The sequence below is a fragment of the Panthera onca genome, chromosome B2, assembly GCF_046562875.1.
Source record: "Panthera onca isolate mPanOnc1 chromosome B2, mPanOnc1 haplotype 2, whole genome shotgun sequence".
Classification (NCBI taxonomy): Eukaryota; Metazoa; Chordata; class Mammalia; order Carnivora; family Felidae; genus Panthera; species Panthera onca.
In genome coordinates, this window is record NC_138343.1 from 21,258,129 (window position 1) to 21,272,473 (window position 14,345).

At 48.4% G+C, this 14,345-nt stretch overlaps 1 protein-coding gene across 7 annotated transcripts in view; it reads right to left on the reverse strand.

The window, feature by feature from the left end:
• The window catches only part of RREB1 (ras responsive element binding protein 1), a 182,769-nt gene that overhangs the window by 21,004 nt on the left and 147,420 nt on the right, over window positions 1–14,345 (reverse strand). For all 7 annotated transcript variants that reach the window (XM_060614871.2, XM_060614874.2, XM_060614875.2 and 4 more), the window contains one exon: window positions 216–405. In XM_060614871.2, the coding sequence (XP_060470854.1) occupies window positions 216–405 (190 nt within the window). The remainder of the gene's footprint in view (window positions 1–215; window positions 406–14,345) is intronic.

The following is a 14,345-nucleotide window of genomic DNA, read 5'->3' on the forward strand; positions in this document are numbered from 1 at the left end:
AAATTCAACACAAGATTAAGACCCAACTATCCTTTCTCAAGAACGCAATGGAGACTGAAAGGGTCAAGCTGAATTGCAAGAGAAAACGCTGTTACAAAAAAAGACAAAACCCAAGGGACAACATTTTACGGAAGGGAGACCTCAGGGTAAGGAGGTGTAGTCCAACCACGCGGCCCAGGGAGGTGGCTGCTGGTTCCACAGGCTGACCAAAATACCTGAGAAATTCGAGGAAACTTCCTACAGGAGAAGTCAGTGAATCCTAAGTCATGGAAGCCAGCAGGAATGGAAGGGTTGTTCTGTATGAAAGGCCTTCCCATTGCGTCCCTGGGAAGCTGTTTGTGGACAAGCGCGTTGTGGCGTAGCAATCCTCGATGTGTTCGAAAGGTGACACAGCAAATGTCACATCTGGGAGAAAAAAGGGATAGGATATAAGGAGGCGGCCCAATCAGAGTTGCCACTTGTCCAGGAGCCTATTATATTTGTTGTTGCTTCATTTCAATTGAAATAAAAATGGTATAATCTCGAGAAGCCAGTCTGCTCACGGTTAACACCAAGAAAAACGCTTCCTTTAAAAGAGTATTTTATCAACTTCTGGATATCCAAGCTTTGTAGACAGAACAGGTGTGCCCATTAAGACAGCTGGGAACCTGAAGCCACTGTGCTTACTTCTGCTTACCTCAATTATGTGGCATAGAGCGATCATTTCCAAGGTTTTCTCCCTCCCTCGGCTCAGTGGATTTTAGTGATCATAAATGTTTACAAGCCAAACAGCATAAATTTACACCGAACTGAGAGCAATCACGATGGCATCCCTGGTCTCTGATCGGGATGAAATGATAATCAAATTCTCCAACTGAATTAGTAGTCCAAGCCAGTGACTGTGTGTTCAATTCTGATATTACCATCGTTATCTGAAAAATAACTGTAGCTCCCACAGTAAGCAGGCACCACAACCGTGGCAGGCAGGTGGATATCCAGACTTCCATCTTACAGATAAAAACACGGAGGCTCAAAACGTTAAGTGACATGGCCAAGGTCACACAGCCAGTATGAAGCAAAGACAAAATATGAGCCTCCTTCACCCTCCTGCCCACACCTGTTATGATGTCTCCTTTTCCTTGAAAGACCCCCACAGATGCAGTCCATCTAAAGATCAGCACCCCCAACTTCAGAGGTGACCTCCACCATCAATGTCCTGGACCACACAGATGTGAAACACACACATTTTATAATGCTTCCTCCACTCTTCATACCAGCATCACCTTCTGGGTCTTCACTCAGAACCACTCTAACAACTATCCTATCATCGGGGTGTTATCAACATCCCCTAGACTGGCACTCAATACGGTAGCCATGCAAGCCATGTGGGGCTGCTTAAGTGAATTAAAATTTCCTCAGTGACATCAGGCAGTGCAGTGCAGACCTGAGCTGCTGCTATGTTTCCATGACCGCAGAAAGTTCTGTTGGACAGTGCTGTGTGCCTAGCACCTTTCCAAGTATTTGCACGTACACATGCCTTTGCCACTTACGAAACCCCTAAGGCAGGTCCCACGAGTGCTTTACAGAGAAAGAACCTGGGTCTTGGAGGGGTAGGGCGACCTGCTGGAGTCTGCATCTGGACTACATGCACATTAATGGAAAACTTTTTTTTGCTTTGAGATTCTTCTCTGGAAATAGATAACGAAATGACCCGCGAGGCAGCAGAGTTCATCGTCCTCTCGCGCTGAAAGAAGTGCCAAGTATGTGCGACTCTGCTGTCCTTATCGCGCGGTGGCAGGCCCTAGCAAGCGAGGTCCTGCCGTGCGTCCACCTCTCCTATCTCCGCTGCTACCTCGGCCGCGTCTCGCCATCAAGACTCCTGTCATCATTCAATTAAATTTAGAATGCTGGGTTCCCATGAGCCACTCAAAACACAAAGCTCCTTCTGGGGGAACGGTGCTGAGGTCACCAACCGTGAGATGCCCCAGGGCCCCCACAGTACGGCCACGTTTCCCTCCCTGGCCATCCCTTGCACGCAGCCCACGTTCCGGGGGGATGGCCCCCCAACCACAGGGAGCCCTGCCCAAAACACCCAGAGTGCTAAGTCCTAGGCTGTGAGAAAGTTAAGCAGGGAAGCGGTGTGTCTGTGGCTCCTTAGGCGAGGCTCTCCTTCTGTCCAGAACACGCTCAAGTTCCACGCTGCATGTGTGGAGGGGCTGTGACCTCGATGCCCCGTGGCAGCTCTGTCCTTTCCTGTTGCTCTGGAAACGTTTTTCTCTTCTATCATGGGGACTTCAGTCCCCCCAGACCCAAGTTCAATTGCACACTCCTCATAGTCCCCAACCCATCCCTATGCCAGCAGTCAGCTGAAAACTCTGTACTGACCTGAAGGGACGAGAGAAATGTCTGAATTCAGGAAATTTAGTGCTGATCAGATACATATGATAGTAAGAAATCCCTGTTACTTTTTGAAGTTGTGACAATATTTTGGTTATGTCTTTTTTTTTAAACATCCCTTTCCTTTAGAGGTAATGTAATGAAATACTGTTATGTGAAATGTGATGCCTGGGATTGTTTTGAAATGATCTGGGATGGGGGAAGAGGCGAAACACGATGGGCCGATGGGCCGTGAGTTGGTAATTCCTGAAAATGGGGGGAGGGTGCGTGAGAGGGTCATGACATTGTGCTCTCTACTTGTGCATACGTTTGAAATGTTCCTGATACACTTAAAAGAAACATCTAATTACAAATGGCTAATGAGAGCGGGCTGACTTGTGGCCTCTTTTTCTGAGCTTCAGAAATGTCCACAGCACTATCTGTGGTAGATGCGTGTGGGGATTTCAATTTATAAACCCCAGAAGAGAGGTCTTTATGCTGAGTCTCACTGTAGCACAGGTGAAGGGAAGGAACCCATTTCCCCAGCAAACCTACGGGACAATCAGAGCTTCTGGAAAAAAAGGTGGAGGCGCCGAGCCCAGGGCTCAGGAAGGCTCCATGGTGTGGGATTTATGCGCAGGCAGAGTGAGCCACACTCGGTGGGCTGGGCAGTCAAGCCCATGGCCTCATCTGGCTTGGCCTCTTATGAACCCAGAGATGGTGCTGACTGTCTCTCTCCCTCCTTCTTCCCCTCTGTCCTGTCTTGGCTGTAAGCAGGTGTGGATTGGGAAGCTGCAGGAAACAGAAGCTGGTCTGTGCCCTCCCTGGAAGGTGAGAACAAGAGGAGGTGAGAAAGTCTAGGGTAGGCACCAAGGGCTGTCACCCACTAGGCACTCTGCACCTGAAGTCTGCACTCTCTCTTGCCAAATTAATTGTAGCACTGACTACAAACACCTAAACTCATTCAGTCCAACAACCCCGCGAGACAAACAGCACCAGTAGGAAGCGATGAGTGTGTGATCGATCATTCAGTTACACCTGAAAGTTGGCCCTGGTTCCTCACTCAGCTTTCCCTGCACCTTGCAGAGAGGGGCTCATTGATCAAAGTCCAGTAAAGGCTGGGTGGGGCACTCATAAAAAAAAAAAAAAAGTCATGCATACATTAACTATTTTATCTAATCTAAAACATAGACAGTTGGCCCTTGTTATTGATGGGTTCCGTATTTGTGGATTTGCTTACTTGTTAAAATGTATCTGAAAACCCCAAATGAATACTGGCAGCACATCTGAGGACATGCACAGAGAGGAGAAAAACTGGAGTTGCCCTCCGCGCATTCCTGGCTATGGCTGAACGCAATGCTGCCCTGCCATCTTGTTTCAACTCCCATCGTACATGAGTGTCCTTCTGCAGTCTATGTAGAGCCATATTTCTAGCATTTCTGTGCTTTTTGCTGGTAATTTCATGGCTTAAAATGGCTCCCAGCACAGAGCTAACATGCCACCTATACTACACAAGTGCAAAAAGCAGTGATGTGCCTTGTGGCAAAAATGCGTGTGTCAGGCAAACTTTGTTCAGGCGTGAATTACAGTGCTACTGGCTGTGAGTTCACTGTTAATGAGTCAGCGGTATTTTTTTTTTTTTAATGTTTATTTATTTTTGAGAGAGAGAGAGAGAGAGAGAGAGCGAGCAGGGGAGGGAAAGAGAGAGGGAGATGCAGAATCTGAAGCAGGCTCCAGGCTCTGAGCTATCCTATCAGTGCAGAGCCCGATGCGGGGCTTGAACTCACAAGCTGTGAGATCGTGACCTGAGCTGAAGTCGGATGCTTAATGGACTGAGCCACCCAGGTGCCCCAAGTCAGTGGTATTCATTCAGATTTCCTTAAACAGAAACAAAAGTTTCTGTACTGATTAGCTGATGAAAATGTAGACAGAGGCTTGTAGGAAACGGTACCCTGTGTTTCCTCTAGGAACAACATTTAACATTCGCTAATTCTGTGTTTGCTGCAATCTTCAGGGACATAAAGAGCAGTAACCGATCCCACATTCACTCTCCAAGGGCTTGTGTTTGAGTCCAGCTGCACCCAGAGAAGTTCCATGTGTTTGTTAGGGCGCGAATCATGCTCCCCATTCAACATCTTTGATACGCAGTTTTAGACTCTTTGAGGCAGAGCAAGAACTTAGATTTTTGCATATCAAGCTAAAGCAGAATTCTTTTAGGATTTATGATCCTTTTAGGCTTTTATGATTATTTCTCTCAACTGCTCACAGATGTCTCGCCTACCCTAAATTTGACAGCAATTTAAAAAAGTATCTGTCTAATCTGGACCACAAACAAGACAGCCCAACTTAGCTTTCACAGAGATTATTCTTTTTTTTTTTTTGGTGTTTATTTTTGAAAGAGAAAGAGAGAGCGTGTGCAAGTGGAGGAGGGGCGGGGGTGGGGGTGGGGACAGAGGATCCAAAGCTGGCTCTGTGCTGACAGCATAGAGCTTGATGTGAGGCTCGAAGTCACGAACCATGAGATCAAGACCTGAGCCAAAGTTGGACACTTAACCGACTGAGCCACCCACACGCCCCTCACACAGATTATGCTTATAAAAAAATTTCACAAGCTTATACAAAATTCTATTGATTATAGGAAATGATCGCAAGTATTACTGACATAAACAGGCTGGGTATAAATAATACTGACTCTTGGTATCATGCAAGTCGACTGCAAAAGGTGAGCAGGTGAGCCTGAGAACTGGGCTGCAAACTTTGCAAGCTGTACGACGCCTGGTAAGTAGAAAGTTTTTGAGCATGTACCCTTATCCGTTTGTTGTTTAACACACAAATGTGTGTGCGTGCGTGTTATGTGTAGGTATTTGCACATGTCAGGTAAGTCACAAAATACAAAAATAAACATTTTTAAAGGGTTAGATAAAAGGTCTATCATTTTTTTCTTCTACTCCAGAGACCTTTCTGAATACCCTCCCTGAGTCTACTGCATCAGTGTGATGCCTGCTATGAAAATTCAGTGTGGGGGCACCTGAGTGGCTCAGTGGGTTAAGCGACCGACTTCGGCTCAGGTCACGATCTCTCAGTCTGTGAGTTCGAGCCCTGTGTCGGGCTCTGCGCCGACAGCTCAGAGCCTGGAGCCTGTTTCGGATTCTGTGTCTCCCTCTCTCTCTGCCCCCCTCCCCCCTCACTTTCTGTCTCTCAATAACAAATAAACGTTAAAAAAAAAAATTTAAAAAAAAAAGAAAATTCAGTGTGAGGGGCAACAGAAGTCAGTTTTCTACAAGGGAGTAGAGTGTCTCGTAATGTGACAATTAGAATTTACTGCACTTCTATCACAGCTGTGAGTTTTCAAGGATACCATTTTCTTCACTTATCTCTCATACGTCTATCCCTTCCTTCATTCTCTCGTTCACTTTCAAACCCCTCCCATCTCTGGCATCTGGGTTAGTTTCACACATAGTAGGTGCTCAATAAATACATGGCTGACAACCAGCACTGACCACATGCTCTGTGTCCTCCCCCGTGTAAGGTACCTGGGGAGTGGTATGGGATGGGCTCAGGGATCAGGGACAGTGGGGGAGGGGAAGTGGAGGTCGTGTGACCTTGGACCACTCATTTCATCTGCATTTTGGCTGCCAGCTGGGCAGAATTTCCCAAACAGGCCTGAGACAGGAATCTGCCTCCTCATGACCTTCTTAGTATAGTGAGAATTAAGTGAGAGTCTAAGGACATTTGATGCCACAAGCCTTGAGAGCTCTTCCCCATCCTTCTCTGGGCCTCTGTTTTCTCATCTGTAAAATGGGCATTTTTAGAGCTACTATCAGTGACGGAGAACCAAATGCTTGGGAACCTGCAAGGTGCTATTTAACCATTATCGTACACTGCTAGGAACAAGAACCATCAGGAGTAGCCCATTTCCTGGCCACTCTAGCTAACATGAGAATGCAGGGAAAATGAATTTTAATTGCAAAGGATGTGTTCTCTCTCTTCATTTTCAAGAACTCCACCATTGTCTCCACTGCTTCTGTTTCATCTTGAGACTCACAGGAGAAATGCATGTCCTTCCTGGTTGCCACCTGCTCCCCCTCACGGCCCCCACTCCTGCCCCCCCCCCCCACAACCCCGGGCCTCCACTCCTGCTCCCAGGGCCACAGCTCAGAAGAGAAGCACATGTCATCCCAGCCTGCACGAGCACCAAGAGCCTTCTAAGTAAGACCTAAACAAGGCCCACATCCACAATTTCACACCTCTGTTTTCATGGGATTCAATCAAGGCACTACTATTTCACTTCTGAAAAGATACAGAATGTCATCTCGCAAACAAGCGGCGGGAAAGTGGCAGAGGAAAAAAAAAATCTGCTTTGAAACCAGAAGCATATTGTGAGGCTAGTTAAAAGGAAGAAAATAAAACCCCACAGAAAAACATTGCCTCCCATCTTATGCTTGGCACCTGTTGGCAGACCTTAAATAAAACCAGTGTGGAAAACCATCACCCAGAAACATTTGGACGGGTCTTTGTCAGCCAGAGACACTCCGGTTCAACCAGCCTTCCCAAGGCCCCTGGGGGAAAAAACACTTTGCAACTGTATTTCTAAAGAGCTCTTCAAGGACAATGGAGGTCACTGTCAATCTGTGGGCAATGCTGCTTGTTGCAGGCTCTGATCTTGGGGTATTTGCTAACCTCACTTGGGCTTGCCAGTCTTCATTAAGACCACAGCCATTGGTCAGGTGGTCCCCGCAACTCTCCCTTCATCCCCGCTTGTGGGATCTCTCAATCCTGCCCTGGATGGTACTCCAGGTACTCATGGACCATACCATTGCAAAACGTTCAGAAGGAATAGGGCTGTACTTTAATCATCCTAGGACCAAGGACTGTTGTAGGGCAGTTTCATCTTGCGTGTGATTTTGACAATGTGCCTGAGGGAAATCTTACAAATTGAGATGGCTTTTTTTAAAAACTTAATTAAAAAAAATTTGTTTTTAAAGTTTATTTATTTTGGGGAGACAGAGAGAGAGTGCAGGCGGGGGAGGGGCAGAGTGAGAGGGAGACACAGAATCTGAAGCAGGCTTCAGACCCTGAGCTGTCAGCACAGAGCCTGACGCAAGGCTCGGAATCATGAATCACAGGATCATGCCCTGGGCTGAAGTTGGACACTCAACTGACTCAGCTACCCAGGTGCCCCTCCAGTTATAGGATTGAAAAATTCTAACAGGGTGCCTGGGTGGCTCAGTCATTAAGCATCTGACTTTGGCTCAAGTCATGATGTCACAGTTCCTGCGTTTGTGTCTCACATTGGGTGAGCATGAGCCTTAGGTAAAACACAAGCCCCACTTTGGGTGAGCCCCGCTTCTCTCTCTCTCTGCCCCTTGCTCACTTGTGCACCTCTCTCTTTCTGCCCCTCTGGAAAAAAAGAAAAAAAGATGCTAACAGAACTCCATTGATACTTCTAAAAACAAAAGTTTCTCTTTTTGGGTGGCACCTGTGTGGCTCAGTTAAGTGTCCAACTCTTGATTTTGGCCCAGGTCATGATCTCATGGTTTGTGAGTTCAAGCCCCAAGTCAGGGTCTGTGCTGACAGAGCCCCTCTCTGCCCCTCCCACACTTGCACGCACACAGGCATGCTCTCTCTCAAAAAAATAAACAACAAAAAATTAAAACCCTCCTTTAAATGTTTTATTCTTTTAAAATCACATACTGAAATAAATTACTCGAAGGGAAACAAAAACTCATCAGTGGAAAAAACTCCCAAGGACAAGGTGAGGTTACACATCAAACAGGAATGAATGCCCATACAGACATTCGGCCCACCCTCAGCTTACACACGCACACCCATACACACCTGTATGTGAGCCCCCAATCATTCTGCTTGCAGAAATGGTGTTTCTGCACCCCAATGCAGTTCACCAGAGCCAATTTCACCCAGAAAACACGTGAATTCCAGCACATGACAGCATATGCTTCCATAAGAAAGAAACCTGAATTCAGAATACTGGAGATTTTACCATTCTCACTTTGTCACCTATGACGGACCAGCCTCCCACAGAGCTGCTCAGTCACGGCGGCTCCTACTCCTGGGGTGGGGGCCCCACGGCTGTGTTAGGGTCGGGCAGCAAGGCAAGAGCTATGGTTCGGGGCATGCAGTCACGGCCTCGTAACAGCAGAGGCAAGAGGCACAAAGCCTGCAGCTTATCTGCTCCCCCCACCTTCCTTAGCACCGCTTGCAAGGTCACCGGAGGGTATGGGTAGGTGCGAAGCACAGATAGGAGGGGGCTGGGGTGGGGGGTCTTAAGGGAGTGAAATGCCTCCCAGCAGCATGTGGGGGTGCTGTGAGCTAAGTTTCCACTGTGGCCCCGGGGGCTGGAGGGCTGCACGGCAACCACACAGAGCCTTCAATATGTACTTTATCCACAGCCCTTCTTGTCCCTTCTCCTTCAGAAGTTAAGCAAATAAGCAAAATTACACAGCACACTGGCCCTGGCCTTGGCGGGCCTGGACAGAGCACATTCGGAGCACAGTCGGAGAAGCCTGAGTCTCACAGGAACAGTGAACTAACTGCACTGGTCTTGAAGCCACACAGAGACCCAACCCCTCCAGCCACAGCTCAGCCCCTGCCCCTGGCTGTCACAGGCACACAGACAGCAAGGCAAGGACAGAACAAGCCAGCTCCAGCAGGTCAAGGAAATACTCTCCTTCGTTAGCTGAGGGGACTGGCTGTCCTTTTAATTCTCAAAGGACTTTAATGAAAATGAATGCTCTTATTCATACCCACATCCACCACCAGTCTTAAAAAGACAAAAGTCAGAATTTTCAATCACCAAATTGAGGACTGACCCCTGTCACAGTGTGCCTGTGGTAATGAGGCAGAACACCGTGGTATCAGTTATTTTATTTATTTACTTATCTATTTATTTAGTTTTTAGTATTTATTTTGAGAGAGAGAAAGACAGAGAGAGAGAGAGAGAGAGAGAGAGAGAATCTGAAGCAGACTCCATGCTGACAGCAAAGACACACATTAACTGTGAGATCATGACTTGGGCCCAAGTTGGATGCTTAACTGGCTGAGCCACTCAGGCACCCCGATATCAGTTCTTTTATAACACACGCCCTTGTAAGAAGACACTACAGCCTTCCTTCTTATTTATTTCTTCAAAGAAAACTATACGTAAGCCTGTGCTAGGGTAGAAATGCAGTGTGACAAAAGTGCTACTACAGTCTGGGCATTCTGGGTAGGGAACGGAGGAAGCCCTAAACAAAGCCAGCGGTTTGGAAGGCTCACAGCAGAGCCAACAGTTACACATCAGGAATAGCTCTCACCTGGGGCGCCTGGGTGGCTCAGTCAGTTAAGTGTCCGACTTCCGTTCAGGTCATGATCTTGCGATTTGTGAGTTCGAGCCCTGTGTTGGGGTCTGTGCTGACAGCTCAGAGCCTGGAGCCTGCTTCCAGTTCTGTGTTTCCCTCTCTCTCTGCCCCTCACCTACCTGTGCTCTTTCTCTCTCTCTCTCAAAAGTAAATAAACTTAAAAAAAAAAAAAAGGAATAGGTCTCACCATTAAGGACACCAGCCCTGAAATTAGCAATGTGTCCACGCTCTCTGGAGCGGGTTTCCAAAGTACTTAAGATGAGAAGGAAGCATGCGCACCTTTCAAAGATGAAGAGTCAAGCCAAGGTAAATCTGAAGGCAAATGTATCAGCAACGGGACTTACAGAAGTGGAGAGCGAGGCCACAGAGAAGCTTTAAAACAAAACCCCCAAATCATGTGGCTAAACAATTGGGAAATTAGCTCCTCCCAGTGCCTGCTACAGTAGTGCTGTACTCATCCGGTGACCACAACTCTCTGGGCCAAGAAGAGAGCTCTGAAGTCAACCGAAAGCTCAAGAGCAGGTGAAAGAGATAAGCAGCGCCCCCTCCAGGCGTCTCCCCTGTACACCAGTATCACATCTACCATCATGGCAGTTAAGGGGGGAAAACATATATTTACTATGCCAAACATATTTTGGAAAAACTGCTTCGGCAAATCTCAAACATTAGGAAACACCTTTCTTCAGAACTCTCAGGCCTCCCCAACAATCTAAGGAAAATGATGTGTGGTTCCACTATTTAAGGAACCTTCAAGCTTCCGTCAAGTTCCTTCAAGCTTCTGTCTGGCTTTCACAGTTGGATTACAAAATTTGGTAGGTAGGACTCAAACCAAATTTAAACAGCCATTCAGCTTCCCAATCTTTACGAAAGCAGAACTAGAAAAAAGCAGCTCTTTGTAACAATAAAGACTAGAAGACAAACTGCTTTTATGTTTTCTGTCAATTATAAATAGTACCTGGGAGAAGCCCTGGAATTTGACTCTTCAATTTCCTAGGAATGGGATACCCATTCCATGTCTGTTGCAGTCTGAGGACTGGCTTGCCCCCTTCATCCTCGCCACAAGTCCTCAAATGCATTTTCCAGATGGGCAAACAGCGTCGGCTCGCCCGGGGGGCCAGGGAGATGCCAGGTAGCAGGCTGGGCTGGATGGAGCTAGTCAGCTTAACTCCACTTTGCTATGCTTCTGTTCAGAGGACAGTGATTTGCAGATGCCCTCAGCTCCTTCTACAACCCATGGCACAATCTTAATGTCTGGACACCAGACAGGGGCTCACCTGTGAGCCTTCCCTGCCACTAATACTCCCTGAGCAGCCAGAGGGCCCGGCCCTTGTCATCAGAACCTGTGAGATACCTTGCTGAGAACACTCAGCTCACCCTGGCTACTTCCTTGATATACTGAATTTCTTGCCCATTACATTGTTTTAGCCGAGAGACTGACATTCCTTCTTAAAAGGGATTTCATGCTCCATTTTTTCCTGCTCTGTCTCCAGAGGCAAGAAGGGGTAAGTGCAAACAACCTCTCCTTGGAGCCCCACCCGGTTCAGACATTCCTGCCCTGGTGCCCACCCTTCCCCGCCCTCCCTCCCGTCCAGCCAGAGAACTGACATCCAACAGCTGCACTAATCTCTCCCAGTTGCTGGGAGCAACAGTGAGGGCCCTGTGACAGGGCCCTGGCCGGTGGCTGGCGGGTGGCGGCTTGCCCTCCCCACACCCAGGAATCTGCCAGACTGCACACTGCGTCCCGACACCCTGCCCGGATGGTTCAACCAACCAGCATGGCGTGAAGTCAGGGCGGGTCAGAGGCACTTCATCGTGGGCAGGTTAAGTGCAGAAGCCGGTGGCCGCCTTGGCTCTGAATAGCCCAAGTCGTGGGGAGGCCCCTCTGGCAGGGTGGAGAGGGGGTCCTGACAAAGGTGCCTCCGACTTCCAGGTTGGCCAGGGGGACATGTCCCCTGCCTCCTCACTCAGCCCCCGGCACCATTTCAAAGCTGCCTCCACTTGGCCAAGCCATGGACCCCTGGGAGTCTTAAGTACAAGATGCTGATGAATACTTTTTATACCCTTTTCCCTATTTTTAGGATTACATTTAAGTGTGGGCCCAATGCCATGTGAATTAGTCTTTAGGGGCTCCCTGTAGGTGATGGGGGTGTGTATGGGGAGGGTGGTGCGGTGAAGGGAGCCAAACATTCCTTGGAACACTTGAGAATGCAGAAGAAAGAAGGTTCTGGCACCTCCCTCCACCACTAAGATGAAGGGGGTGGCTTTCAGCCTGGCCTGCGTGCCTGTAACATCACTTATCCTCATCGTGCAGATGCGGGACAAGCTCTCATGCAGCCGGAAGGGTGAACCTGTCAGAGCCCACTGTGTTCCCCACATACTAATTCTTGACATAGATTTAAGGGCATCGCCTTAAAACTTTTCTTACTGACAATCAAGATCAATAATTTGATCAGACGGAGGAGAGCCTCCACCTACAGGACACAGTGAAGTGTCACAACATCCAGTGCAAAATGTCAAGGGAAGCTTTACACTAACTGGATCAGGCTCCCTCTGCTTCGACAATAGGCAGCTTGTGCCCTTCATGGCCCTGAGTGTATCCCTTTCGCTTTGTTTTAGAACTTCCCATTTACTTGTTTCCTGACTGGCCCTGGAGGGGCCCTGTCTCTAACATCATTGTATTTTTTCCTTCAAGTCTGGTGGAGTGCCTGGCACACAAGAAACACTCAATCATTTGGATATGTTTTAACTAAAATAATTTAAAAATTATTCACCACCCGACCTTTAATCGAGAAGCCACGTAAGATTATACAATAAGTTTTGCTATATTTTGCCCTTGGCAGCAGTCACAGAGCCATGGTAACCACCCAGCTGTCAACCCTCCTGGCCCAGCCCCCGCCAGCCTGAGACAAGTCATTCAGACACAAGCCCAGGGGTCTTTACAGCCAAGCTGCTGCCTCAGTGCCCTCCCTGCCGTAGGTGGGCTTGTCCTGGACCTACACCTGTGTGGTGGGTTGCTGTGCCCCTGAAATGTGGCTGGTTCAAACTGAGATGGGCTGTTACTGCACCTCACTCACTGAACTGCACAGGCCTTGTATGTAAAGAGGAAGGTAAAATACATCCCTGACAATTTTTATACTGATTACGTGTTGATGTTATATTTTGGTATCACTGGTATAATGAACAAAGAAACATGATTAATCTTGCCTACTTCTTTTTACCTTTTTTAAATAAGTGTTTGTTTATTTTGAGAGAGAGAGAGAGAGAGAGAGAGAGAGAACATGAGCGGAGGAGGGACAGACAGAGACACAGAATCCGAAGCAGGCTCCAGGCTCCGAGCTATCAGCACAGAGCCCGATGCGGGGCCTAAAGCCACGAACCGTGAGATCATGGCCTGAGCTGAAGCTGGATGCTTAACCGACTGAGGTACCCTCTTTTTACTTTTTAAAATGTGACCACTAGAACGTTTAAAGTACTGTCCCTCACCCCTGATTCCAAATGCCAGCTCTCAATAAGCCCTCCTTGTCTAGGAGGATGTGGATTTACTGTTGGTCATGTCTGGGCACAAGCAATGCTCAGCACGAAGAGCTAGAATGGCTACCAGCAGCTCCCTGTCTTCCCTTTGCTCAATGCTAACACACACTTCATTAATTTGAAACACAGAGGAAGGGAGAACGGCCTCAGCAGTTACACGGGTTTGGATCTCCAACACTTTTTATTAAGGGATAACAGGCACCTGGCCAGCTTTGGGGGGTGGAGGGGGTGAGGGCAGAAGAGCAAGAAACCAACAGCTGTTTTGAGTTATAAACTTTCTGTTTGAACTGGTAGCATCCCACTGTGGTTCTGCTGCCTTTGGGGTTTGCAAATGGAGTTGGTGTCTATTTTAGCTCTGGGTTAACAAGCAGCCTCTCCCACCGGCTACTGTCACAGTTCACTGCCTGGCTGGGCCCTGCCGGCTCATGCCTGCCCCCATGGCCTCCTCTGATAGCAGGCTATTATGTGGAACAGGAGAGCAGAGAGGAGAAAAGGGAAATTAACTGTGTTCTGTAATCAAGTCCCTTTGGTTTCCAGATGCAAGCCCCACCCCGCACAACAACAGCCACTAGTTGGGGGATGGCTTGCTCACCACCCGCCTCCCCACAATGGATGCGCTGTGGGCACAGCGTCTGGGGGCTCCCGTGGGGTGGAAGGCTGCCAGAAGGGGCTGAGGCCCAGCCAGGCTACCGAGCAACTCCAGTCAACCCCTCTCCAGACAAAGGGCATTATTCCTGAGTAGGCGAGGAAAATAGGCAGGACTTGAGGCTCAACTTCACAGATCATCTGCCCTGTTGGCCTTGCAGTCACGGCAAGTGAATTGCCCACCAAACTGTGCAGAACAGGACAACCAGTGTCCAACGCAGGGCCCGTCCCCACCTCTGAATAGCAGGCCCAGCCTGTCCCTGGGGCAAGTGCTTGTCCAGAGGGCCCCGCTGCAGGGGAACCCACTCCCTCATCCAGGCCACCATGTGAGAAGGGGACACTAGAGAGTCCTCTATCACTGCTATACGTGGTGCTGTACAGGCTCCAGCTGCTCAAAAATCTTTCGTGACACTCAAATTATTTTTCCTGTAGGATAGAATTATCTGTAAGGGGACA